This window comes from Bolinopsis microptera, chromosome 11 (assembly GCF_026151205.1).
Source record: "Bolinopsis microptera isolate Bmic1 chromosome 11, MBARI_Bmic_1.0, whole genome shotgun sequence".
In the NCBI taxonomy this organism is placed as follows: Eukaryota; Metazoa; Ctenophora; class Tentaculata; order Lobata; family Bolinopsidae; genus Bolinopsis; species Bolinopsis microptera.
In genome coordinates, this window is record NC_087082.1 from 15716234 (window position 1) to 15742418 (window position 26185).

At 38.5% G+C, this 26185-nt stretch overlaps 5 protein-coding genes across 7 annotated transcripts in view; all 5 read right to left on the bottom strand.

The window, feature by feature from the left end:
* The window catches only part of LOC134823516 (carbonic anhydrase 2-like), a 67893-nt gene extending 53518 nt beyond the window's left edge, over positions 1-14375 (bottom strand). The window contains exon 1 of the mRNA XM_063835005.1: positions 14372-14375. The gene's annotated coding sequence lies outside the window, so the exon portion shown is untranslated. The remainder of the gene's footprint in view (positions 1-14371) is intronic.
* On the bottom strand, positions 516-2012 carry LOC134823515 (tRNA methyltransferase 10 homolog A-like). Its single transcript, XM_063835003.1, has one exon. The coding sequence runs from the start codon at positions 1547-1549 to the stop codon at positions 581-583; it is 969 nt and encodes a 322-aa protein (XP_063691073.1). The 5' UTR covers positions 1550-2012; the 3' UTR covers positions 516-580.
* Positions 7610-17654, bottom strand: LOC134823510 (uncharacterized). 2 transcript variants are annotated; one of them, XM_063834996.1, is made up of 15 exons: positions 17564-17654; positions 17408-17455; positions 17121-17193; positions 16735-16875; positions 16484-16599; positions 14013-14221; positions 13669-13815; positions 13454-13529; positions 13186-13274; positions 11296-12185; positions 10942-11075; positions 10411-10621; positions 9221-10210; positions 8544-8613; positions 7610-8262 (listed from the first exon to the last, which is right to left on the bottom strand). In XM_063834996.1, exons 1-14 carry the CDS (start codon positions 17627-17629, stop codon positions 8588-8590), a joined length of 3216 nt encoding a protein of 1071 aa, XP_063691066.1. In that variant the 5' UTR covers positions 17630-17654; the 3' UTR covers positions 7610-8262; positions 8544-8587. The 2 variants fall into 2 exon arrangements, with proteins under 2 accessions (XP_063691066.1, XP_063691065.1); XM_063834995.1 differs by having other exon boundaries at positions 10942-11093.
* Positions 17655-17805: 151 nt separating this feature from the next.
* Positions 17806-20277, bottom strand: LOC134822574 (phospholipid phosphatase 2-like). The gene is made up of 6 exons (XM_063833700.1): positions 20128-20277; positions 19792-19895; positions 19394-19640; positions 19101-19219; positions 18722-18882; positions 17806-18545 (listed from the first exon to the last, which is right to left on the bottom strand). The coding sequence occupies exons 3-6, from the start codon at positions 19560-19562 to the stop codon at positions 18410-18412; spliced, it is 585 nt and encodes a 194-aa protein (XP_063689770.1). The 5' UTR covers positions 19563-19640; positions 19792-19895; positions 20128-20277; the 3' UTR covers positions 17806-18409.
* LOC134822573 (uncharacterized) lies at positions 20128-22353 on the bottom strand. Of its 2 annotated transcripts, XM_063833699.1 has the most exons (4): positions 22176-22353; positions 21893-22024; positions 21262-21508; positions 20553-21090 (listed from the first exon to the last, which is right to left on the bottom strand). In XM_063833699.1, exons 1-4 carry the CDS (start codon positions 22344-22346, stop codon positions 20639-20641), a joined length of 1002 nt encoding a protein of 333 aa, XP_063689769.1. In that variant the 5' UTR covers positions 22347-22353; the 3' UTR covers positions 20553-20638. The 2 variants fall into 2 exon arrangements, with proteins under 2 accessions (XP_063689768.1, XP_063689769.1); XM_063833698.1 differs by having other exon boundaries at positions 20128-21090; positions 21262-22024.
* Positions 22354-26185: the final 3832 nt, after the last annotated feature.

Sequence of the window (26185 nt, forward strand, 5' to 3'; positions counted from 1 at the left end):
TTTTTATTTACTTCCTCTTCTTTTTCATTTTCTTCTGATTCAGGTACCTTCTTGGCAGGGATAATTTGTTTCTCTGTAGGATGGGAGTTGTCATGCTGGTGAGGAACTGCATTGGTAAGGGTCAGTAACTGGTCATTGTTTAGCGTAAAGAACACCACTACTTGACATACTATAAAAAGTGATATTCCTATCAATACCTTCATTTTTTTCCTCATTCTGGTCCATGATTCAGTAATGATGACAGCTATAACTCTACAAGCTTCTCGGCATCCACGATCTGGTATTCTTCATTGGCATTCTTTACATTTCATCAAAGCTTGCCTAAAAACATGGTAGTTACTGACTTACGAAGTGATAGATCAATTATTCAAATAAATTTACAATTTCAAGAAGAGGAATGGTACACGTTGCATTAAAATTGAGCTATCATGAATTTGCTGCCGATTTATCTAAATAAGTGCTCCAAAAATACCTGCCTTATGATATTTTCAGTTCAACCTCAATAAAACACATAATCTAAGAGAACATAAAATATCAATGTTGTTCTGCCTCGAATAACTTATAATAAATAAAATAAAAACTAAGACTCAGCCTTAACAGCATCATCTATTTTCAGAGCTTCAGTTTCTTCTGATTTAGCTTTATCATCTAAACTTTTAAGACCTTTTCTTTCTGGCACAGTCTTCTCAATAGCACTGGTCCAGCTGTTGCTGACACAAAAATTGGAAATAATTTCAAAAACATGACAAACAGTAAGCACTTTTCGGGTTGATATTGTAAAGAACTGGTCGATTGGTAGTCTAGCATGCTGGAAACCAGCAGCTTGGGCGCGCTCATACGCAAGTCCCTTGTGAGCATTATGATCAACAAATCCTCCGATTACATAGGTTTTACTATCATCAAACGTTGATAACAAATTTTCTGACTCAGCACAAAGGTACACCACATTTGAAGGCTCAAACAATTCAATTAAACTCTCACTTTTAAGATTGATATCCCAGTTTTTGTAGCCGTCAACACAGCCCATTCTTTCAAGAGTTTTCCCCTGCATGTTTGTGAGGTGTAACTGTAAAGGGTTGTCCATGTGCCTGTTCATTGCGTAAATTCTTTGGATTTGTTTGCTTAGTTTAACGATATCCTTTTCCGTCATTAAATCATCAAAACTGCAATCTACAGCAACACGTAATTTGTTGTTACTGTCACATAGTTTGTTACCCTTACGACGCTTGGGCGCAGATGCAGGGTTGTTGGCTTTCTTTCTTTTCAATTTTTCTCGTTCAATTTTTCTTCTGATAGGTTTGAAGAAATCGAATTTTAGAGTTTTGAGCAGCTTCTTTTTACCATTTTTGGTCATATCATCTGGAAATTCATACTGATCTTTGAATACATTAAATTCTTCTTGTACTTTCTTGTACATAGCATCAAGTTCCTCGGTTGTACAAATAGTGGGTGCAGTGTTGGGTCTATTCTTCTCAGTTACTTCACCACTTGTAACTTCTTCCAGCCCCTCCTCGTCAGATAGTGGCTCTTCTGTGCCTCTTTTAGTCATCCTGCAAAACAGTGCAATAATTAATCACTGAAGTATCCAGGTATACTGCTAACCGCTTATTGTTACTAATTGTGTACAACTTAGTATTTATTATGCTGCAATGTTCATTACAAATGCAATGATTTATCAAATGTTCAGAGGTAGATGAAATTCATTTCTCCTAATAAAATTCTAGTCATTTATTATCAAAATGCCTATGATACGTTTTTTAAAACTAAAATATTTAATAGCAAATCACAGAAATACCCTATGTAACACAAGTTACAACCCCTTTAAAAGTTCAAAAGTTTGATTTAAAAATACAAATAAAATAAATAAAAGTTTTCTAAAATAATTCACAGTGCTCCATGATAAAGCAAATCACTATTCCAAACATAAAAAAGAATAAATAACTCTTTGAGATTTTGAATACTTTTATAACATGGTAGGATCACAAATTATCTTTAAAAGATAATACTGGGTAAAGCTTAAAAGCTACGAAGTCTGTTGAACAGCAGTTCTGGCAGTTGATTTTAAATAATCGTCATGGTCATAGATAACTTTTATCATCAGTGAGCAACTTGGGCATTTAGCAATTTCTTCTCCATTTTCTAATTCTTCTTTGCTGATAAAGAGGATGTTAGATTTCAAAAAGGTAGCAAAATGAAGGATACAATCCGGAAAAAAAGACCAGAGGCAATACATAGGTGTGGTGGGTGCAGAATTGCACTATTGACCTAACACCGCACTTTTTTGCACCATCGGCTGCTATCCGTTTTTATCAGATTTGCTTAAGTTTGGTACTGCTGTGTAATGTAGCACTGACGTTCGATAATATCGATATTTGATTAAAAAAGAGGGTGAATCTCATCGAGCTGCAAGCTGGAACGTAATCAATGGTGAGATTGACATTGAGGCACTTTAATCACGATTAGATATTATACTATAGTTATACTTATAGTTATAAATTAGATTATATTATTATTATAGTTTATACACACAATGTGTTAGCATCTAATGTTGTAAAGTTACAATATTGAATAATCTGCCTCGAATAATGTCACGATAAGCTCAACTAGCCCCAGTCATCCTGTCAATCTAATCGCAAGAACTTCTATGAGGGTAATTCTATAAGACGTATAGATTTACACATTTAGCATTGTCAGAAGATTCATTGAAAGACATTAACTTTGGGGGGGGGGTGTCATGTCCGTCTATGTCCGCCTATGTCCTGTCCTTTTTGGATTCTATGAGACAACGGACGTGTTTTTTGGGACATTGGCGGACACGGACGGACATTGGCGGACTCGGACGGACATTGGCGGACTCGGACGGACATTGGCGGACTCGGACGGACATTGGCGGACTCGGACGGACATTGGCGGACCCGGACGGACATTGGCGGACTTGGATGGACATTGGTGGACATTAGCGGACATTGGTGGACATTAGCGGACAAACATTTTGAGGACTGAAGAGTACTGAAGAGTACTGAAGAGTACTGAGGAGGATGGCTGAGAAGGATGGCTGAGGAGGATGGCTGAGGAGGATGACTGAGGAGGATAACTGAGGAGGATGACTGAGAGGGAGGAGAAGGATCAGGAAGACCCAGGAGGAGGAGGACCCAGAAGGAGGACCTAGGAGGAGGAGGAGGAGAACTGAGGAGGATGACTCAGGAGGAGGAGGACTCAGGAGGAGGACTGAGGAGGACTGAGAAGGAGGAGGACTGAGGAGGATGGCTGAGGAGGATGGCTGAGGAGGATGACTGAGAGGGAGGAGGAGGAGGAAGAGGAGGAAGAGGAGGAAGAGGGCTGAGGAGGAGGAGGAGAAGGACTGAGGAGGAGAAGGAGGACCCAGGAGGAGGAGGACCCAGGAGGAGGACCCAGGAGGAGGACCCAGGAGGAGGACCCAGGAAAAGGCCCCAGGAGGAGGAGGACTGGGGAGGAGGAGAACTGTTGAGGACTGATGAGGAGGACTGAGGACGAGGAGGAGGAGTAGGAGGAGGACTGAGGAGGGGAGGAGGAAGAGGACTGGGGAGGATCAGGAAGACCCAGGAGGACCCAGGAGGAGGAGGAGGACCCAGGAGGAGGAGGAGGAGGACTGAGGAGGACTGAGGAGGAGGACTGACGATGACTGAGAAGGAGGAGGACTGAGGAGTACTGAGGAGGATGGCTGAGGAGGATGGCTGGGGAGGATGGCTGAGGAGGATGACTGAGGAGGATGAATGAGATGGAGGAGGAGGAGGACTCAGGAGGAGGACTCAGAAGGAAGAGGAGGAGGACTCAGGAGGAGGACTCAGGAGGAGGACTTAGGAGAAATGAGAAGGAGGACTGAGGAGAACTGAGGAGGAGGAGGAGGAGGACTGAATAGGAGGAGGAGAAGGAGGGGGACTGGGAGAGGACTGGGGAGGAGGAGGACTGATGAGAAGGATGAGGAGGAGGACCCAGGAGGAGGAGGACTGAGGACCGAGGAGGAAGAGGAGGAGGATGAAGAGGAGGAGGAGGACCCAGGAGGAGGAGGACTGAGGAGGAGGACTGAGGAGGACTGAGGAGGATGGCTGAGGAAGATGACTGAGAGGGAAGAGGAGGAGGAGGAGGAGGAGGACTCAGGAGGAGGAGGAGGACTGAGGAGGACTGAGAAGGAGGAGGAGGAGGAGGAGGACTGAATAGGAGGAGGAGGGGGACTGGGGGAGGACTGAGGAGGAGGATGGAGGACTGAGGAGAAGGATGAGGAGGAGGACTGAGGACTGAGGAGGAAGAGGAGGAGGATGAAGAGGAGGAGGAGGACCCAGGAGGAGGACTGAGGAGGAGGATGGAGGACTGAGGAGAAGGATGAGGAGGAGGACTGAGGACTGAGGAGGAAGAGGAGGAGGATGAAGAGGAGGAGGAGGACCCAGGAGGAGGACCCAGAAGGAGGACTCAGGAGGAGGAGGAGGACTGGGGAGGAGAAGGACTGTTGAGGACTGATGAGGAGAACTGAGGACGAGGAGGAGGAGTAGGGAGGAGGACTGAGGAGGGGAGGAGGAAGAGGACTGAGGAAGATCAGGAAGACCCAGGGGGAGGAGGAGGAAGAGTAGGAGGAGGAAGCATCTAAATGTTATTTCCATTTTTGTCCGTTTTTGTCCATTTTTGTCCGCTCTATTTTTTTGATCCCCCTATAACAGCAAAAATTGAACATTTTATTTGGCAATTTAGGTGTCCATTAGTAGGAGGAGGACTGAGGAGGGGAGGAGGAAGAGGACTGGAGAGGATCAGGAAGACCCAGGAGGACCCAGGAGGAGGAGGAGGAGGAGGACCCAGGAGGAGGAGGAGGACTGAGGAGGACTGAGGAGGAGGACTGACGATGACTGAGAAGGAGGAGGACTGAGGAGTACTGAGGAGGATGGCTGAGGAGGATGGCTGGGGAGGATGGCTGAGGAGGATGACTGAGGAGGATGAATGAGAGGGAGGAGGAGGAGGACTCAGGAGGAGGACTCAGAAGGAAGAGGAGGAGGACTCAGGAGGAGGACTCAGGAGGAGGACTCAGGAGGAGGACTTAGGAGAAATGAGAAGGAGGACTGAGGAGAACTGAGGAGGAGGAGGAGGAGGAGGACTGAATAGGAGGAGGAGAAGGAGGGGGACTGGGAGAGGACTGGGGAGGAGGAGGACTGATGAGAAGGATGAGGAGGAGGACCCAGGAGGAGGAGGACTGAGGACCGAGGAGGAAGAGGAGGAGGATGAAGAGGAGGAGGAGGACCCAGGAGGAGGAGGACTGAGGAGGAGGACTGAGGAGGACTGAGGAGGATGGCTGAGGAAGATGACTGAGAGGGAAGAGGAGGAGGAGGAGGAGGAGGAGGACTCAGGAGGAGGAGGAGGAGGACTGAGGAGGACTGAGAAGGAGGAGGAGGAGGAGGAGGACTGAATAGGAGGAGGAGGGGGACTGGGGGAGGACTGAGGAGGAGGATGGAGGACTGAGGAGAAGGATGAGGAGGAGGACTGAGGAGGACTGAGGACTGAGGAGGAAGAGGAGGAGGATGAAGAGGAGGAGGAGGACCCAGGAGGAGGACCCAGAAGGAGGACTCAGGAGGAGGAGGAGGACTGGGGAGGAGAAGGACTGTTGAGGATTGATGAGGAGAACTGAGGACGAGGAGGAGGAGTAGGAGGAGGACTGAGGAGGGGAGGAGGAAGAGGACTGAGGAAGATCAGGAAGACCCAGGGGGAGGAGGAGGAAGAGTAGGAGGAGGAAGCATCTAAATGTTATTTCCATTTTTGTCCGTTTTTGTCCATTTTTGCCCGCTCTATTTTTTGTCCGTTTTGAAAATATAGGGTACCGAACGGACAAAAAACATGATCCCCTATAACAGCAAAAATTGAACATTTTATTTAGCAATTTAGGTGTCCATTAATGTCCGCTTATGTCCGCCTATGTCCGTCTATGTCCGCCTATGTCCGCCTATGTCCGCCTATGTCCGTCTATGTCCGCCTATGTCCGCCTATGTCCGCCTATGTCCTGTCCTTTTTGGATTCTATGAGACAAGCGTACATAGACGGACGTGACACCCCCCCCCCCCCCCCCCCCCAACTTTACAAGTTATTTGATGTGTTAAACCCAACAATCGTATAAGGCATCGTTATATAATACGACGACTACGTGCTGTTGAATAATAAATGTAAAAGCTGCAAATTTGTCGAATTGTTCGGCTTAATTGCGGTGTTTTTGTCTCCAAATTATCCGCATATAGCAGGTGCAGAATCGCACTATTTGCAAAATATTACCGCACCTACATGTTGCCTCTGTTCAAGACAGTTAATTAATATCGATGAGAAGTTTATTGGAAACCACGTGACACCACAAAATACTTTGTACCTGATGGAAAAAAGATCACCACAGGGGCAGGGATAATAATAAACCTCTTCGTCCTCGTCATAGTCCATATCTTCTATTTCAATCTCATCGTGAAAAGTCGTCATGATTCTACATTTAACATAAAACCTGAGTTTTATTGTGTTCACATCAAGCATAATATTATGTAATAACCACTCAGCAATCTCATAATTTAGTCAAAGTAGTTTGGAAAAACTTAATAACAAGTGACGGATATTCTTTGCCTCATTTCATTTTATGTGCCAATCAATCAGTTAATCAATCAAGCACATGTTTCAATCCATCATTATGTTACAAACGTACAATTACTGATAATACTATTAAATTCGTAAACTTCCACAGATGGCAAACATCTACACAAAATATAAATATAAATTTAGTTATATAAATTTAGTTTAGTAAATTGAGGGTCACTGAATATATCATTTATTTGAGGGTACATTACAATCGTATAAATAGTAATTAATAGTTAAACGTCTTGTAGACCTGTATTACCGGCCGGTTGAAAAGATATTACAATTTGAAAACACTAGGATGCCAATGCATCACCTATCCATATCCTTGTTCTTCCCTACGTAACGGATGCCATCAACGCCCTCATCTTTCAGCATTTTAAGCTGTTTGTCTCCCCTCCGCAACATGTGTTCGATGTGCAGAAAGTCTGATCTAGGAATGTTATCACTGTACTTCCTGAACTCTGTTTTTATGTGATCTTTAAGAGACGGGTTACTCCAGGATATCTTCAAAAAGGAGCGGTACTGAGCAAGAATCTTTTTCTGAAGAGAACTTCGAGCCATGGCTCTATTATTTTGTTTCCTCTTCTTTTAATTGAAATATCTGAATATTTCAGCTGCTTATAAATAAAAGTGTCCTTCTGACTGGCATGAAAATTTGAATATAAAAGAGCGACTAAGAGTCAGGACTCAGGTTGGCAGAGCTTCTATCTGCACGCAAATTCACTAATTTCTTCCTTTGTCTTTTGCTATCATTATTTTGTTGCTGAAGATGGTTGTCATTGATAAATAATATTTCTAATGATATTTTATTTTGATTTGGGTATGTAGTTAAAATAAGTTACAAATAAATTGTAGATTCGATAACAGTGAGAATTAATCATCGTTAGTGACTACTGACTATAATTAGTGTCAATAGTAATTATATCAAGGATTTAACTTCAACTATAATGAGAATTCATGATTTTAAAAATAAAGCAATCAATAAATAATCTGTAATGTTGCGCCATACACTGATGAATAATGATAAAGGACTGAAGAGATGACCATTTATTTTAAATAAACCAATAAGTATTTTTTAAATTGGTAACAATCGAGACTGCTTGAGGCTAGGGCTCTTGAAGAGCAAACCTCAATGCGAAACTTTAAATCTCAGAACCCCTCAAATTTTAAAGCTCATTCTTAACATGAATAATTTGACTCCCATTCAGGAAGCGACCAACTGTATAATTATACTCATAATACAGTGTATGAATATCCCCAATAATGTAGCTAAAACAGACAAAATTACTTCGTCCTTGAAAACGAATCTTAAAGAGGAGAAAATAAAACATATTTTTGGTATCATTTGGTACCAAATTATATAATCAGCAAAAGGTCTGAAGCTTCATAAGTTAAAATCACCAAAAGAGCTATAACAAATTAGAACTTACATGTATTATATCTACGATATAATACGTATAACCAATTCTTAATGGAGCACAGCAATTTTTGGACAAAATTTAAAGTTTTTATGATATCATATTATTATAAAACTAGATGCAGCATCTACAACGACGCAGAGGACAACAAATTATATCAATATCGTCTACTATTAGTCTGTTGTTGAAAATGGTGTCCATCAGCGAATGTCGCCATCTGAAGGAATAACAGATCAGTTGTGATTTTATTTACCAAATTAACTAAACGAAAAAATGTGGGTTTCCAAAGCCGTGGGCCCTTGGAGACTATTCCAAGGGATTTAAATAATAAATAGAGCCGAGTGATGGCCTTCAATCACTAATGACTGACTGTGGGGTAAAGAGCAACAAAAATAGAATACAAATACTAAATAATTGAAACTTTAAACACATGTATTGATTGAAAACTTTTAAATTAAATCTAGCATGACCATAAAAGAACAGTGGTAGTTGCTTCACCTTATTCAGTTGAGCATGCTGGTTTTTACTGACTATCTCTTCCATTATCTCCCCCGTACCCCGGACCAGCCTGATATTGAAATTGTTTAATCCTAAGTGTTTTAGGGGTCCTTAACATAATATTACGTAATCACTTTTTGGATAACTTTTAACCCCCTCCCCGGCCCCCTCCGTAATCAGTTTTACACATAGCTATTCAAATGTCAAAATCACACCAGCGTTATCATTTGGTACCCCCCTCCCCCCTCGGCTGATTACGTAATATGTGAAGTGTGAACGACCCCTTACTGGCAGCAGGATCCGTGTCACAAAAATCAAATGTGAATTAGAGAGTTGTACTTATTTGGCAATTTGAACGATGTGACTTTCAGAGATTTTGGCAAGATTAGCAATTTATAGGTGCGTTCTGCACCAACATTCCAACAATGATTCAAATTATGAAATTAATTTCTCAAAAATCTTATGAACCTTTCCATCATCAGGTTCAAGTTTTTACTTTTTGGAAAATTTTGGAGGGTTTTGCACAGCATACATATGCATATGGTCAGCAAAAGATTGTCCTCTAGTCAAACGCTTGTATTTATATTATAAAATATACAGGTTAAACAGCTATGAAATGAAAATGATTTCAATTTATATAATTATTATTTAATACATGACGTATCCAATAATTTTACCATGGCGAGGTGGCCTTGGTGCATTATGAGCATGTTGGTTTGGGTCTTTCCCAGGCTGCTCATATTGTGGTCTTCTGCCTGGGGTGCGAAGTAAAGCAGCAGGAGGTGGTCTTTGTGGAGGTCCTGCAGTAGCCGGAGTTTGCAACAGACCTGATGGAGTTCTGGGAGGTGTTCCTGGAGACGCTCTCATATCTCCAAACGGTGGTCTCGTATCTTCTGGATGTCTTCTGGGTTCTCTTGCTGGTGGTTCTCGAGGTGCATACTCTCTTGGTGCATACTCTCTCGGTGGTAGCTCTCTTTCTAGTGGTTCCCGGGGTGCATAGTCTCTTGGTGCATACTCTGTTGGTGGTAGCTCTCTTGCTGGTGGTTCCCTTGGTGCATACTCTCTTTGTGCATACTCAGTTGGTGGTAGCTCTCTTTCTAGTGGTTCCCTTGGTGCATACTCTCTTTGTGCATACTCTGTTGGTGGTAGCTCTCTTGCTGGTGGTTCCCGGGGAGCATACTCTCTTGGTGCATACTCTCTAGGTTGCAGTCCTCTTGCTGGTGGTTCTCTTGGTGCATACTCTCTAGGTTGCAGTCCTCTAGGTTGGTGCTCTATTGGTGGTTGCTCTCTGGAAGGTTGCTCTCTTGGACCTAACCGTTGCATAGGTGGTCTCCTACCATGGCCATAGTCACTCTCTTCGTACGGAGGTACAGCCATAGCGGGTGGTCTCTCGTCATTTCTCCCCACAAAATCAGTCTCAGAAGAATGTCGAGCACCCCTGCGATGTTTTGACTGAGGACTCTCATTGGCCCTGGCACCATAGCCACTTGGTGGAATGTCAGTAGGCATTGAGCTGCCGTCCAGATCATCATACTGTATCTCTTCCGGCTCTACGGACCGGGCAGCAGAATTTCCCCTTTTGATCGCTGCTTCTAGCTGGTCTCCAAGATTTTGTTGATTGCTCTGTGCTTTGACAACCTTTCGGCCGAACTCTTGTGTCACTTTCACTGAAAAATACATTACATCATTTGAAGATATGATTGTAATGTAAAAGCAAACAATCTGATAACAACTTAACCTTTTAAAGCAAGACATTGTCTTAAATCGGGCAGATATCTATTTTATTATTAAGCTCCTAAATGTATCTCAAGAGATACGGTCAGTAAAAAGGCTCTAATGGCCTGACTATAAAACATTCCTTTCTCACCTGGCTCAGGAAGTGTATCGATGTGCTTTCTGAAAACTTCCATTCGTAGAGCTCTTTCGTTCTTCCTCACATCATTTTCAACTATCACTTTCGTCATAAGTTCTTTCTTGTTTTTCAAGGAGACTAATTTGTCGGTGTTATCTTTGATTTGGGACCTTAAGTCCTGGATACGGCGTGTATCTGATTTGTACCTTTCTAGGTACATTTTACCCTGAACAATAAACTTTCATTAAACTTTGAAATACTGAGCTGAAAAGTATGCTAAAAATTAACATGCTATTACTGGCTCCAGAACTGATTAAGAGTCACTCTCTTTTAAATCATACTGAGACATTCAAAGAAGAACTTCAATTTGCACAAAATGTTTTAAATTTACTCAGAATATTTATTCAAAAGTTTATAGTACTCATTATTCAATAGATATCATAAAATGTTCTAAAGAATTTAGGTACGACTGTCATGACTCATGACTGACATGAATAGATATGATTCTGTAAATTTGTGTTCTGTCGGAATATCAACACAACCTACCTTCTTACACAAGCTCGAGCTTTCGTTGTTGACATTAGAATTGATAGTATGATACAGCTCACAGAAAATGCACTTTCCACTAAAGGTGACACCACGTGCCGTGGTACTTTCAGTGTTCTTAGATTGTACTGGTTCTGTAATCTCAGGCAAGTCTAAGAATAGGAATGGTTTTTGAACTCAGTGGAGTTCATAAAAGTTGAATTCAGTATCTATAGTTTATAAATTTAACAAATTGAAAAATTGTATAGTTTGTTGTGTCGAAACTTTAATAAGATTTGTTTGTGGTATCCATTTTCTACTGGACCACAACATTTTATAAGAAACAATTCAAATCAAAAGGTCCAGCGAATTTACCTTCTTCAGCTGTAATTACAGCCAATTCTTCTTCTTCATAGAAATCTTTTATCAGATTTTTGGCTGCATTCGATCTTACAACGACCTCCCTTCCTTCACTAGATTTTCGCCTCCTTGATTGGCTATTTTTATCAGGTTCTGACTCAGAACTACTCTTGTAACCACGCTCATGGTGTGATGGCTTGTTTTTATGCCCTTTCTTGAGGATTTTATCTAAATCTTGCAAATTTTGGGAAGTATCAGACTTTTGAGTCTGTTGATATTGTTGTTGTTGTTGTTGTTGTTTTTGTTGTTGTTGTTGCTGTTGTTGTTGTTGTTGTTGTTGTTGTTGTTGTTGTTGTTGTTGTTGTTGTTGTTGTTGTTGCTGTTGTTGTTGTTGTTGTTGTTGATGATGATGTTGATCTTGTTGTTGTTGTTGGGTAGCACGATTGATAGACCCGATTGATGATATGTTTTGTTGGCCTGGAGCCAATCTGGGTTGGTTTGATCTCGACATTTCTTGGTATGTCTGACTTGACCTTGGTACAATATTTTGGTTTGGTTGTTGGAGATTTGTATTAAGTTTCGGTTTTTTCTTTTCTTTTCCTTTGAAGACGTCTAAATACAGATCGTCGTCGCTTGGATAATTTTTAACAGGACTATTTCCTCTCACATTTTTTATTTCCATCACTTCATTATCAAGTGATGATACAGGGTTGAACGGTGGATTTGCTGGCATAATCAAAGGTGCAGCGCTCATAGGCATCTGGAGCATTGGACCTGGGGGCATAGCTGGCATTTGTCCAAGTGGCATTTGAGGCATTGGTGGCATTCCAGCAGGCATCTGTCCTTGCATCGACTGTGGCATGAGTCCTGGGGGAGGAGCCGGTGACATGATATCAGGAACATCCCTGGGACGGATCACATACGTTAGGAGAAGCAGATGGTTTTTGTTATTCGATAAGGTCAATACAATTTCACTTAAAACATTTAAAGAGCTTGAATATATCGTTTAAATCAAAGCAAATATATTATAAAGATATGATTTTAATCGAGTAGCAATTTATATGTGAGCTTACTAGAAGTGCAGTGAAATTGTCTAAGGAAACGGAATGGAAAATCGTATACTTTATTCTATATTATGATAATAATATTTTAACAGTAAGTATAATACATTTAATTACATTTTCACTAGTCTAACGTAAGATACCCAGCTTGATTTCAAAATACAAATCCAGGTAATGATTAATAACTAGAGGACAATCTTTTTGCTGTGTCTGGGGTTGAAGCCAATGGTGAACTTTATTATCCTAATCGTAACTCTGTCACAATTAGCATAAATTAGCATACCATCAAGTTAGATGCAAGTTAGCAAGCTTAGTGGTAAGATGGTAATATTTAATTTGTAATTGTACAAATTACACTCTTACACTCACACAAATTGGAACCAAATTTGATTAAATTTGTTCAATTCAATTTATAGAAGTATACGACTTAATTAAGAGGAATATAAACACTCCAACTTCTTTTTGGAATCCTTTTTAAAATGTTTTAAATCTATTGATCTAATTTATTTAATTGGTGGAAAATGTTATAATTTTCAGAGGAAAATTTTCTATTATTATATTATATATTTTATTGTGAGACTGTACTGTACTAAACAGTATCATATAACTTATACTGCCAGATTCTTGAAGAACATGTACAATTGACGGAATTAACTTTTAAAAAGCCTAAAATAAAAATGGTGTGGATGTTTAAATAGTGAGCTCTGTGTTAATGGTGGATGAGATAACGATGAGATAACGATTTCGTAATTCAAGTTAATTAAAGTAGTTCTTAACAAATCTTACTATAGCAAGTGAGGAGTTGACAATCTCTACTAACAAGGGAGTATATTATTATTGGAACCTGTATTGTCCTGTTTGAGGGTCGTACTGTCTTCGCATTTGTGACTGTTGGGCGGAGTATTGTTGTGGAGTCATGGGGGCTAGCGCACCCTGAAACGAGACACGAGCTAAACCACATACTTAGCTGTTGAATATACGAATATATTGTAAATATGAATTCGTGGAAATGAAAAAAAACAGTTCTCCACCTTTACCCGTGTTAGGGGAATCAATGCTCATATTATCAACAAACACAATCAATAGTTCATAATAACCAGTAATTATTATACTTGAGGTTGTGCCGGTGGTTGGGGTCGTGGCGGCACTTTGTTTTCCACTATCTGACCGTGGGAATTTCTTTGGACGCTGCAAGTTGATCAGTGTGACTAATCAAATAACTTGGTGTAAATTGAGCAAATAGATTTAAATGTAGTGTCGTACTGCAGAACGTGATATTCATTTATGATACATTTTCAAGGAGGACGAAATTTTATTATCTTCTCACCTTTTAGCTTGTTTGTCGTCCTTTTTAGCTAATTTTTTGTCTTTTAGTTTCTTTTTCAATGCTTTAACTTTTTTTGTTAATTTCTTGTTCCTAGCTTTTAACTTCTTGACTTTCTTCGCTAACTTATGAGAATCTTCGTCACTGTCGCTGAAAAAAAAATATCATGTAAAAATATCAAAATCGAAAAGAGTTCAATAATTTGAAAGTACAATCATAAACATGATAAAAGATGGGCCAAAAGATCAGATAAACACGCAAAGGGCAAATTGGCCACGATAATATAATAATATTGAGAAACAAGATTGAAATAAATCAATTTGAGATCTGGGATATTAATCAAATACCTCTCGCTCGATATGTCAGTATCTAAGCTTGATTCGCTGGACGATTCTGAACTTTCTGAACTTATAGTGCCCATGCCGGTCGATTTCTTTTTTTTCGATCTTGACGAGGCTTTTGAAGAGGCCCTTGACTCACTCTTCTGTTTTAGAGCTGGAGGAGGAGGTGGATTGGAGCCGTCCCTCATCCTCATCAGTGGGTTATAAGCTGCTTGCTGAATTTAAATATAGACGGTTACATTTCGATACTATACACGTACTACCATAGTGAACATTCCATTATCAATAATACCACAAATACAACACAATCTAGAATATTAGAATTTAAGAATCAGACCACTGCCACAGGAAGTATTTTAGGTTTACAAATTATTTCTGAATGTTATTAGTTAAGGGGGCCGGGGGGGGTCTTCATCAAAATTCTCTCGAAATCGACTTTATAGTTGTTTCTAATAGAGGGGAGTGATATCTATCAGCTGCTTTTGGTCCCATGGAAAAATATTGTTCCTAGCCGAAATTATCGCCGGTCTAAGGTCAGCGCTTATGTGTAATTGTATTGCGCGAGCGATTTTCAATCGCAAATTCTGAAAATCGAGTCTAAAAATCTATCTTCTCCCACATTTTTTGAGCAATCACCCTGAAACTTTCAGGATATGTTCTAGGGACCATTTAGAAGAGATCGCTCAGACAAAATTTTGAGATAGGCCTTTAAAAATTTTTATTCGATTTTGAAAATCTTGGACCTCAAAAAATCGTAAAAAAACGAGGTCCAAGATTTTCAAAATTGAATACAAAATTTTTAAAGGCATATCTCAAAATTTTGTCAGCGCGATCTCTTCTAAATGGTCCCTAGAACATATCCTGAAAGTTTCAGGGTGATTGCTCAAAAAATGTGGAAGAAGATAGATTTTTAGACTCGATTTTCAGAATTTGCGATTGAAAATCGCTCGCTCAATACAATTACACATAAGCGCTGACCTTAGACCGGCGATAATTTCGGCTAGGAGCAATATTTTTCCATGGGACCAAAAGCAGCTGATAGATATCACTCCCCTCTATTAAAAACAAGAATTTTGATGAAGACCCCCCCCCCCCCCCCCCCCCCCGTCGACGGTCCAATATATGGAACAGATATTTTACGAGTATCACCCGTTAAGTAAAATCATGTTCAAACTTAGTCTGTATTAAGACTGTAAGACTTTCATGTTAGCACATACATGTATTTTAATGCAAATTTAAACTGTATTGCTTGACAATTGTGCCTAAGCTTGGTATACGTGACTACTGTCTAAGTGTGGCCTGCCTGAAGTCTAGGATGAAGCAATCACTGCTCGTCAACCAGCATAACCATGCTGATCTTGATTGGACAAACAAAGATTTCGAATGCTCTAATCTAAATTTTGACATTAAGTCTACCCTAGGGTCCACACATCCAAAATGATTATCTTGAAATTGAAAATTAGCTGCCAGGTGTGCATTTTCCTTTGTCTTACTAACGTGTGTGAGCGCAGTGTAGTGAGAAAGTGTTTTTAACAGATTTATTATTAGACTTAGGATTATGATTTTTAATATATTACATTGATATAAGATTTATTTTTGATAGGTACTTAATAAAGTTGATGAATTTCCCTCCCTATTAAAATTTTAAACCCATTTAGTGAAAATTGATAAACGAAGATCTAGATATTGATACATATTATAACCAACATTGCTTATATTCTGCCTTGTAAACAAAGAGCAAATCTTCTTAATGCCTTCTTCCTGTCCTAAAACTAAAACTTCATCCTATTAAAGTAAAGGCCTGTTGTTACCACAAGCTATTATACCGTCCCTCTCAAAAACATGCCTCAGCCTCCATCAAAAACAATTTTAGTTTTCAGTCCTTCTAGTTTCCAAAAATCTACCGAGCTAGTGTTCTGGTGTGCACAAAAGCCCCTAAGCCCGTGCATTCCTTGCCCCCGCTAGCTGCCAGTCCTTGACAAACTTCCAATAGCAAAGATCAACTAGTCATTTACAAATTGAGCACTATACAATTTTAATTGTTTTAAATATTTGACTTTGTAAAATGAGCTAAAACATTGATTTATTAGTTTCATTGATTTATTAGTTTCATTGATTCAATTCGTCATTGGTGTGGTGATAATTTGTCCCAAGATGCCAGAATTTATTTATTTATTTTACTTGATATTACTTTTTAGAAACAAAATAAAGCAGTGAAGGCACAGTCATTGAAATAAGCTAAAAGATAATGCGACGGATTCTATTACGACGACCGAAATTTTGGCGGTCCGAAAATATGGCGAAATTTTCGGAAAACCGCCACATTTCGTACGTTATAAATATGTCTTGTAAGGTATGTTAATATCACGAATAATTATAATATATTGTGGTGTGTCCGCTTATCCTTGATAAAAAGACATGAAGTATGAAAATATTATGTCAATAATATGAAATGATATAATACTGTTATACTGTACCATCTGTGGTGGGGACTGTACAGGAGGTGGAGGAGGGGCTGGAACAGGAGCAGGGGCTGGGGCAGATGTAGATTCAGCAGTTGTCACCGGAGTACCATCTATGTCAATGTTCATCACTGAGTAAGAAAACGTTTGAGAAAGCTGATGAAACCGCACCAGAAGGAAACTATTTTTTTAATGAAAGGGACAGACTGTATTTTTCTATTTTACAAACGACTCAGATTTCAAAATGATGTTACTAAGTGACTAACTTTGTTTCCGAAGTTTCTCTTTAAGAAAGGTGCTGTCAACTTGACCACTTTTTAACAAGTCCATAACGTCAATCTGTCCGTTCATGACCTGTTCTAACAATGCCATTTCTACCAACTTCGCTTGCTCACTCTTTTGGTTCTCTGATTAAAGATGTGCATTATCAATCTGTAAATTCGTATTAAAACTAAGAACTGTGTTTTGACAATCTGTTTAGACATCTTGACAAACAGACATTGAAAGATTCAAACATGGAATATGCTGACATGGTTAACAAGATTGAAGTAGGAGTGACGAGATTATCATAACTTTGTAGTCAGATATTATCTTGACCACACTTTGATAATATCTGACTATGTAATATGTTTAGTAAAATATCCAATATTACCAATCTCAGCCTTTCTCGTCTTCTCGAGAACATCTTCTTCAGACGATGAGGAGTTGTCCATATCATTTGATTTCTATGGGAGACACACGGTAATTAATAGAATTATAATTAGAATTCGTAACAATAATACTATCAAAATACATTATATTTTCTCTAACATTTGAATTAAATAACAATTCAATAGGCAAGTTTGAAAGGTGCTGTCAGATAAAATAAGTTAATAAATACGTGCACTAGTGGTAACATTTACTTGATTAAATTATTAAATGTAAGTTTTTGGGATTAACCTTTACAGATCTTGTGGGTTGGTCGTGTTTTCTTAAGTCACCAGTTGCCTGAAATAATGCTAATTTGATATGCTCCACAAGACACAAACAACATTTGAAATAACATTTAAAAACTAGTGGGCAAAGTTTTTGTTCTCTCTCTATAAATTTTCGTACAGGTATAGATGCTGAGATCTTTTTGGGGGGTTTCTTGAAGTCGGGGTTTCGTTTCTTGAATGCCATCTTGAATCCAGCCTCATTTTTCTGCATTGCTTTAGAATATTGTAAACGTTAATATTACCTAACATTTTGTAGTTCCAGATGAATTATTGAGAAATAATTGATTAAAAACATTTAAAAGTAGTGTTCAAAATCAGAAAATTGCTGCCAGCAAATTTTGGCAAGGTGATGCAAGGTGTAATAGCAGTTAATAAAACAATGAAATATATAAAAAAATATTACGCAATATTATCTTATTACATAGCATAAATAATTTCACAAATACATACACTTTTTAGAAATAGCAATCTATAAATATTATTGCACAAATACATACACATTTTATAACTAGCAATTTCTAATAAAAACAGCTTCTCTTAACTCGATTGTAATAACTTAATAAATAACTTTTCATGCTTTAATACTTGAATACTAAATACTAAAATCTATTAAATATTTTGGAAAGAATAAAAAACATACATTTCTTAAGGAGCAATTGTCAAGTCGGGATCTTTCACAAAACATAACCTGGCTCCAAATAAATAAACAGTAAATTCGAATCGAATAATGATTGCATGAGAATCATGCAACACCTAAAAGGTATTATATAATACACAGTTAAAGGATGTTAAATCCTAAAAGATTTCTTTAAAATTTCCAGCATTTAAGGGAACTACAGATATTTAAGGATACAACAAATCCTGTCAAAAATAAATATTTCTAATCTAAAAAGATGGCATGAAATTTAATCTGCAGTGCATTATGACAAAGTAAGTAAGTATGAACTTATTGATCAGTAGGAACTTATTGGTCATCCATCTCAACTTGAAGGTCAGTGTAGGGCAAGTTGGAGAGCTCATCAAATGTGATGTTAGCCGTCTGTTGAGTATGTGTTGGGTGCCTCATGTCTCCGTCAGGACTCCTCAATTTTCCAAACAACCTGGATAGTGATATTTTAATGAGTATTGTCTCTAAATTCAATGATTATTGCATGGGTCAAACTTCTGTTATTATATGCATTATAAAGATTATACAGAACAGGAAAGTTACAAGTTGTCATAGATCATCACAAAACACTGATGCACATTCCCTTTCAAGAACCAACAGTAAGCTTACCTGAGAGAATCAAAGACAATGTAAGCAGCAGAGGTAACCCCAACAACAATCCCTACAAACACGTCAACAAGATGGTTGAATCCCTCTGTGTATCTAGTTAGACTACTGAGGATAGCTACAGCCATCAGGAGAAACAAACACAAAACTCTTGTCATGGGTACCTGGTTATTTTAGTTTAATTTGACACAAACAGACTTATTTACACGGTTAACTACATACATTGTACAAGTTCTTTCATTGAACTCCCATATTGACATTTAAATAACGAGGACAATATTTATAGTATATTACATACTACATTCATAGTATAGCAAACAATCTCAGGATTACTTTTTAACAAAACTACAAATAATAAAATATAAATCTTAGATTACCTTACCTTTCTGAGTTGAGGTATGCAGTATACAATAGCTATGTTGAAGAAGAATCCAAAAGAGAGGTGGGACGCATACTCAGCGGGGAATGATAAGGATGCCTTTACGATATCTTCTTCTTCTCCTAGATTCAATAAGTTCTTTTTAGACTTCATGGTTATTTTCACAATTATGGAATTATTAACTTGCGATTATGACGTGTGTAAAATATAAATTTAACAGAATACACAACAACAACAATGAACAACAGCAAAATGCACTTTAAAAACTCGGCCATTACCGACCACATTGAACATACCAGAACAGACGCGTCTAGTGAAAACAAGGGCTCCACTTGTGTAGTTCGGCTTGCAGACAGACAGGAAGTTTGGGGAGAGTTTTCCAACCATGTGGGCCACCCCTTTGTTCAGTATAGCCATCAGGCAAGCACCAAAGAAGAAGTAACCAGTGTAAAATAATCCAGCCATTATGGCCGGAGGGATTTGTAACTGTCCCAGTTTTTGAGGGGGGACTATGGTTTTAAGTCCACTGTTGAAACCCTCTCTCTGAAAAATGTTTTACATGGACAATCAAAATTTTTGATTAAATAATACTAATAATACAAATGATTGTGCTGAAATTACGAATTTTCCATATCAGGTCATTCATAGATTTAAGTTTTACTGACACTATTTAAGAAAGAAGGTAACTTGCTACCTGCAATGCTCGCAGGACACAGAGCACAACTATAAATATTATCGGTGTGACATGCGATAAATGGACATCAATCCGGGAGTTATAGTCGGCAGCTGAGAAGGGACCTGGAAATGTTGTAATGTTATCAACTGTTGTTCAAGCTCAGGGTAGATAGTATATTGCAAGATCAGCTCTACAGTGCGGAGCAGTACAAAGTAAATATATACCCTGACAATATCCCAACACTGGCATGACTTTCAAAAAGTGTTTCTACAACAATCTGAAACGAATAGTTCTCAATATTATATTAGTGGACAGTTCTCTCAAGAAGTTAAGCAAATGTTAGATAGCACTTACCATGTAATTAGCATCATCTCTTACAAACTCCACGGAATAAACCGGGAGAGAAGATGAGCTTTTGAGGGCCAGGAAAATAACACAGACAGAGACAAAGGAGATGGTGTCAACGAGGAATAGACAAATGTGCTCCGGGAGGTTCAACATCCTGAATAATAGGTAAAACCGGTAAATTAATTTCTCAACGGGTCATAGACTGCGGAGTGATGTACTTAAACAATGGTGATGTAATTAAACAATGGTAATTACATGAATGATTAATAATTATAGATGATTTAAAAATTCTAGTATTAATCAGACGCTACGACAGTAAAACCATAATACAATAAAATGGGTACAAAATATATAATATTACTGTATAAAATTCCACAAGCTGGTTACAATTAACACGTCTTTAATTTTTGGAAATCATTTTTAATATTAATAAATGACTAAAAAGGGGACGTTTCTTCCAATCAAGATATAATAGCATGTAAAATACAGAACATTAAAAAAGAGTTCTATCGAGGGCTCAATCAACCTCTTTTAAGAGAAGTACATGTTTGCAATTTGTTCTAAATCTTACAGCTGTACACCTTCTCAACCATATCTGGTGATCAGTCTTATAACCTGGTGAGTAGTCGGTAGCAAAGTTAAAATTGAGTACTGTCACATTGTTACACACAACCTTTAGGTGGGTACAAGTTTTAGTTATAATCCAGTGTTTTACTTTGTCAGGTGGAACACTGTCTAAGTACTGTGTATTGTAACTAAGTACAGTACATCCCGCAATGCAATAACTCCACAGACTGGTGTCTTTATTCTCACATATCATACCAAACCACTTCTCATCAGTACAACCCTCTACAGGTAGATTATAATACACAGCAATATCTTTCTGTAACTCATTATCTGTTGTTATGAACTGTACTGGTTCGTCTGGTAACAAAGGGTAGAATTTGCCACTTACAATCTGCATCCAACCTGCAAATAAATTAGTTACAATGAACAAATAAAGTGACACAACGTGTAACTGTTAATAAAATGGTTAACTCAAAATTAATAATATAACTAAGTTAGAGACATAAAATTTGGGTGAAAAGAAATATTTAAATGTTAATTAGTGACTACTAATAGTAATAAAATTCCATTTACCTGTTTTAAACTCATCAGTTTGTATAGCAACGTCTTTGCAACTCTCCTGTACATCTTCATCATCACTATCTTTTGAATCTCCACTACATTGACTGTCTTCTAGCACCTCATCAGAACCACCAGCTACACCTTCACTCCTCAACTTGACCACCTTTTCTACCAACTCTTTTACTTTACCACTCTCAGATCCTCCCGACAGTTCAGTCATCAGGTCTACTACTTCAACAAACTGGTCCGGATATCTTTGCTGAAATAGTCTCATATCTACTTGTTTGAATAAATACAGAGAGTTCTCATCAAATCCTGTGTACTTCAACCCAAACGTGAGATAACTCACTAAACAATCAAACAGAATGTTCAATTCTCTCCCGGCTATTTGTATTGACATGTCTATCTGACGCTTTGACAGCTCAGCAAAGTTGGACATGTATTTCCGTAGAAATACACTTTTGCCTATGTTCCTGGATGTCAAATTTCTGACAAATAGCCCCACAAACTTGCTCTGTTTCAAGTTGAAGTATGCACGACTTGCAATCTCACAGGCAAACAAAATCTCCTCATATGAATTGTTCTTAAAGTTTAGAACATTTGTTTTGAAGAAGTTAAGACTCGTCTTACTCAGCCAACTCACGTCAAAAACATAAGCCATCTTATTAACATCTTCGAAATTATCTCTATCCATGTTTTCAGCTTCACCAGAGTACATTGCATCCACAAAACAATGTACTGCTTCAACACTAAAGTCATCCATCTCAAGGGAAGACTGAAATAAAGAGAACTGTAAGTTTAATGTACAGGTGTAGTGAATTACGAATAATGGAACTTGTATTTTAAACAAATAACTTTATAAAACTTGCATTTTCATAACACTAACAAACATCAAATCTATATAATAATATACTTTCTCTCAGTACCTGACAAAGATTGGTGGTGATGTTTCTAATAACCGGACTATTGAGGGACATTATGACCGAGTTTACCCTCAACACTGATCCATCTTTCAGATTCAGCACCAGGTTACCATGTACTGGGGAGTTGATAAATTCTCTACCAAAGTTGGCAGGAACTTTTACTTTGGGGATCATCACTAAGATTGTTGTATGGGATAGAATTGATTATTTTGTAACATACCTACAATGTTTGTAAAATTGACAGGTTACTATTTCTGATAAACTTCAATAGAAATATAATATTACTAAGGATTCATCTTCTGATAATGTCCCAGTGCCAGAGGAAAAATACTGCCAATGTGATGTTTACATGTCAGAAGAACTATCAGTTGAATGTGAAGCTTGCCAATTATTTTGGCACCTGAGTTGTGTTGGTTTATCTGGCCTTAAAAACGAGATGTTACTGAATCTTACAAACTGGAAGTGCCCATACTGTTTTGTGGCGCCTCATACCTCAGCTGACACTAATGAAAACGGGGTTGTCAGGGCTATTATTAAAGAGGAACTCCAACATTTGACCCCAGCCCTGACTAACTCGATTAAGGAAGCTATTAAAGGAAGTGCAGAGAAAACAGTTGATAAAGCTGTTCGTCTTTATTCTGAGGTAACAGCACAAACCCAGAAGAAGGTTCTCGATGACATGAGTCGTGAACAAGCTTCTGAAACTGTTATTTCGGAAGTGCAAATGAAGATGCACACTGATACATTTGAGCGAAACAAACGAAAACTCAATCTGTGTGTGCTCAAGGTTCCAGAGAGCAAAAAGACTACCTCTAAGCAACGCCAGGAGGACGACTCCAAGTTCTGCAGGGAGACCCTAAAGATTAAGAAGGACGACATGATAAGTTGCCATCGCTCTGGCAAGCTTGATGCTGACAAGCCAGATCACCGTCGCCCGCTCATCATCCAGACACGAGATGAAGAGTCAGTAAATTTCTACGCTGACCATGGTAAGGGCTGGAAAGAGTCAACTTTTTGGATCAACTTGGACCTATGCAAGGCAGACAGAGATATTCGTTTTTTAGCCAGAAAGGAGAGGAAGAAGAGGCAGGAGGAAGCGAAGAAAAGAGAGACAGAAAAGACGAAGGAGGAAGCAAAGAAAAGAGAGCCAGAGAAGACAGAGGAAAAAGCGGAGGCCGCAGTGCCCAGCCGTTAAATATTTTTTATACCAATGCTAACGGCCTATTTAATAAAATTGATGAACTAAAATATATTTTATCAATGTATAAATCTATTGAGGTAATTTGTGTAACAGAAACTCATTTTAGTAGTGATATATTAGATGCCGAAATTTATATTGAAGGATTTAGTATGTTTAGAAAAGATAGAGATTTTAGAATTGACAATTCCACTGGCAGTATAAGTGGTGGAGGAGGCTCTATAATTTATGTTAAAAACTGTTGTAATGCTTCACTAGTGAACTCTTTTTTAAAGGCACCGGATTCTTTAGCTGTTAATATCAACACATCAGGTGGACTGATTAGTATTTGCTGTATTTACAGATCCACTTCATTGAATTTAGAACAGAATAATGCGTTAATATCTTGTATCAAGAGCATCTGTAGTGAAAGGAATGATTTTGAAACACTCCTTTTAGGAGATTTTAATTTACCAAATGTTTTATGGGAAACTGGTAGCATAAATAGTAATATTGTTAGCAAGAACCAGTTTTTAGTTACTCAACAGAAATTCACGGATGTTTTTAATGACAGTGGTTTAACTTGGTATTTCACCAACGAGACAACTAGAAGACGGCTTGTGAAGGATACTCTCCAGGAGAGTCTTCTTGATCAGGTCCTGTATACAAATGATGCTCTTGTCAACGGTTGTAAGATCGTTTCTCCGCTTGGTAAGAGTGATCATGTTGGGATACTTGTCGAACTAGTTGTTTCGCCGGATACTAGCAAATGTTTAAAAGAGAAGATTATCAAACCTATATGGGGTAAGATTTCCTCTGAAGAGTTATTAAATTTTAGTTTGAAAAATATCGACTGGGATTATAGTTCTACCAATGATGTTCAAGATATGTGGGCTGAATTACATGGTAAACTGGAGACTGTTGCTGCAGCTGTTCCGACTGCTTCGGTTTATCTCGACAACAGACCTGTCAAGTTGCCATGGAGTACATCTGCACTTAAACGAATGAGAAAGAATAAAGATAAAGCATGGGCTGAGTTTGATATTAATCCATCTGATGTTAATTTTAGTTATGCAAGTAGCAAACAACATACTTATGAAGTAGCAGAAATTAAAGCTAAAGTTAACTATGAAAAGAAAATTACATCTAATCTGAAGCAGAATTGTAAGTCTTTTTACTCTTATTTACGAAATAAACGTCAAATTAAATCAAGTGTGGTTTCTTTAGATAGAGGAGATGGTACACGCACAGATAGTTCAACTGAGTCAGCTGAGGTACTCGCAAGTGCCTTTAGCTCTGTTTTTGTGCGTGAACCACCTGGCCCTCTCCCTAAAACTGAGAATTTAAGACCTGACAATGAGAGTATTGATGATATTGATGATATGGAAGTCAGCAGTTCTGATATAAAAAAGCAACTTTTAAAGCTTAACATTTTTAAGAGTTCTGGTCCGGATGGTGTTCATCCGAAGTTGTTGAAATCGCTAGCTTATGACAACAATTTTGTTGAAGCATTAACTAAATTATTTCAAAAGTGTTCAGATACAGGATCTTTACCTGCAGTGTGGAAATCTGCATCTGTTGTAGCATTGTTTAAAAAGGGTATTAAATCGGACCCCTTAAATTATAGACCAGTTTCATTAACGTGTATTTTGTGCAAAGTGTATGAAAAGTTGGTGAGAGCACATGTATTAAATTTTCTAGAACATCGAATTTCGAAGCATCAGCATGGATTTGTTAAGGGTAAATCGTGTTTATCTAATCTTTTAGAGACATTTGATGACATTCTTGACATTTTAGATGAAGGTGCCCCGGTTGATCTTCTATACTTTGATTTTAGTAAGGCATTCGACACAATCCCCCACTTTAGACTTCTGTCTAAATTGGAAGGCTTTGGTGTCAAAGGAAAGGTTTTAGATGTTATTAAAGATTTTCTGACAGACAGGACTATGAGGGTTTCTGTAGAAGGACAATGGTCCGAGGTTAAACATGTTTTATCTGGTGTTCCTCAGGGGTCAGTTCTAGGCCCTCTCCTATTCATTCTGTATATTAATGATTTGCCTGACCTTGTAAAAAATAAGATAAAGTTATTTGCTGATGATCTTAAATTAATTGGTAATGCAGCTAACCACGGTAGTGTTGCTGAAGATATCGAAGAATTAGAAGTTTGGGAAAGTATTTGGCTTTTACAATTTAATCCTGCCAAGTGCAAAGTAGTGCACATTAATTTTAACAACAATCCTAATTTAAATTATAAGGTAAATGGTATAGAACTTGAAGTATCTGCACAGGAAAAAGATTTGGGGGTTATCACCCATAGCTCCCTGCTTTGGAACGAACAGATCAAAGCATGTATCGCTAAGGCAAATCGTATGATTTGTTGGATTGTAAGGAATTTAGTTATTAGAGAAAAGGTTGTTATGATTGCTATATATAAAGCTTTAATAAGACCTCATCTTGAGTATTGTGTCCAATTGTGGAATCCACCTGCGGCTCATGGAAGTTGGGGGACTGTTTTGGAGCTGGAGAGCGTCCAGAGGCGGTTTACCCGTCTGATTGATGAGGTGGGTACTCTTCCTTACAGCCGTAGACTGGAAATCCTCAATTTGACAACGCTGGCAGAGCGGCGAATACGTGGGGACCTTATTGAAGCTTTTAAGGTTATTAATGCTATGACTGATTATGGTTCAGACTTGTTCAGACCAAGCAGATCAGGTCTTAATCTGGTTTCATCCAATAGATGTAGTAAAAGTGTGACAAAGGTCAAGAATATCCAGAAGTCTTTTCTCCCGGAGCGAGTTATTCCATATTGGAACAAACTCCCTCCGGACGTCAAGAA

Bases quoted from the DNA above. Each gene is read 5' to 3' on its own strand.
- LOC134822574 (XM_063833700.1), bottom strand. From the start codon at position 19,562: ATGGCTGGATTATTTTACACTGGTTACTTCTTCTTTGGTGCTTGCCTG. The intron at 19,220-19,393 runs GTATGTTCAATG...TATTGAATCTAG, and splicing joins CACTAGACGCGTCTGTTCTG to GAGAAGAAGAAGATATCGTA. The intron at 18,546-18,721 runs GTAAGCTTACTG...ATCACTATCCAG, and splicing joins ATTGTCTTTGATTCTCTCAG to GTTGTTTGGAAAATTGAGGA.
- LOC134822573 (XM_063833698.1), bottom strand. From the start codon at position 22,346: ATGATCCCCAAAGTAAAAGTTCCTGCCAACTTTGGTAGAGAATTTATC. The intron at 22,025-22,175 runs GTACTGAGAGAA...TCTTTATTTCAG, and splicing joins TCACCACCAATCTTTGTCAG to TCTTCCCTTGAGATGGATGA. The intron at 21,091-21,261 runs GTAAATGGAATT...ATTTATTTGCAG, and splicing joins AACTGATGAGTTTAAAACAG to GTTGGATGCAGATTGTAAGT.
- LOC134823510 (XM_063834995.1), bottom strand. From the start codon at position 17,629: ATGGCATTCAAGAAACGAAACCCCGACTTCAAGAAACCCCCCAAAAAG. The intron at 10,211-10,410 runs GTGAGAAAGGAA...TGTATTTTTCAG, and splicing joins CGATACACTTCCTGAGCCAG to TGAAAGTGACACAAGAGTTC. The intron at 8,614-9,220 runs GTAAAATTATTG...TTTCAATATCAG, and splicing joins ACCAAGGCCACCTCGCCATG to GCTGGTCCGGGGTACGGGGG.
- LOC134823515 (XM_063835003.1), bottom strand. From the start codon at position 1,549: ATGACTAAAAGAGGCACAGAAGAGCCACTATCTGACGAGGAGGGGCTG.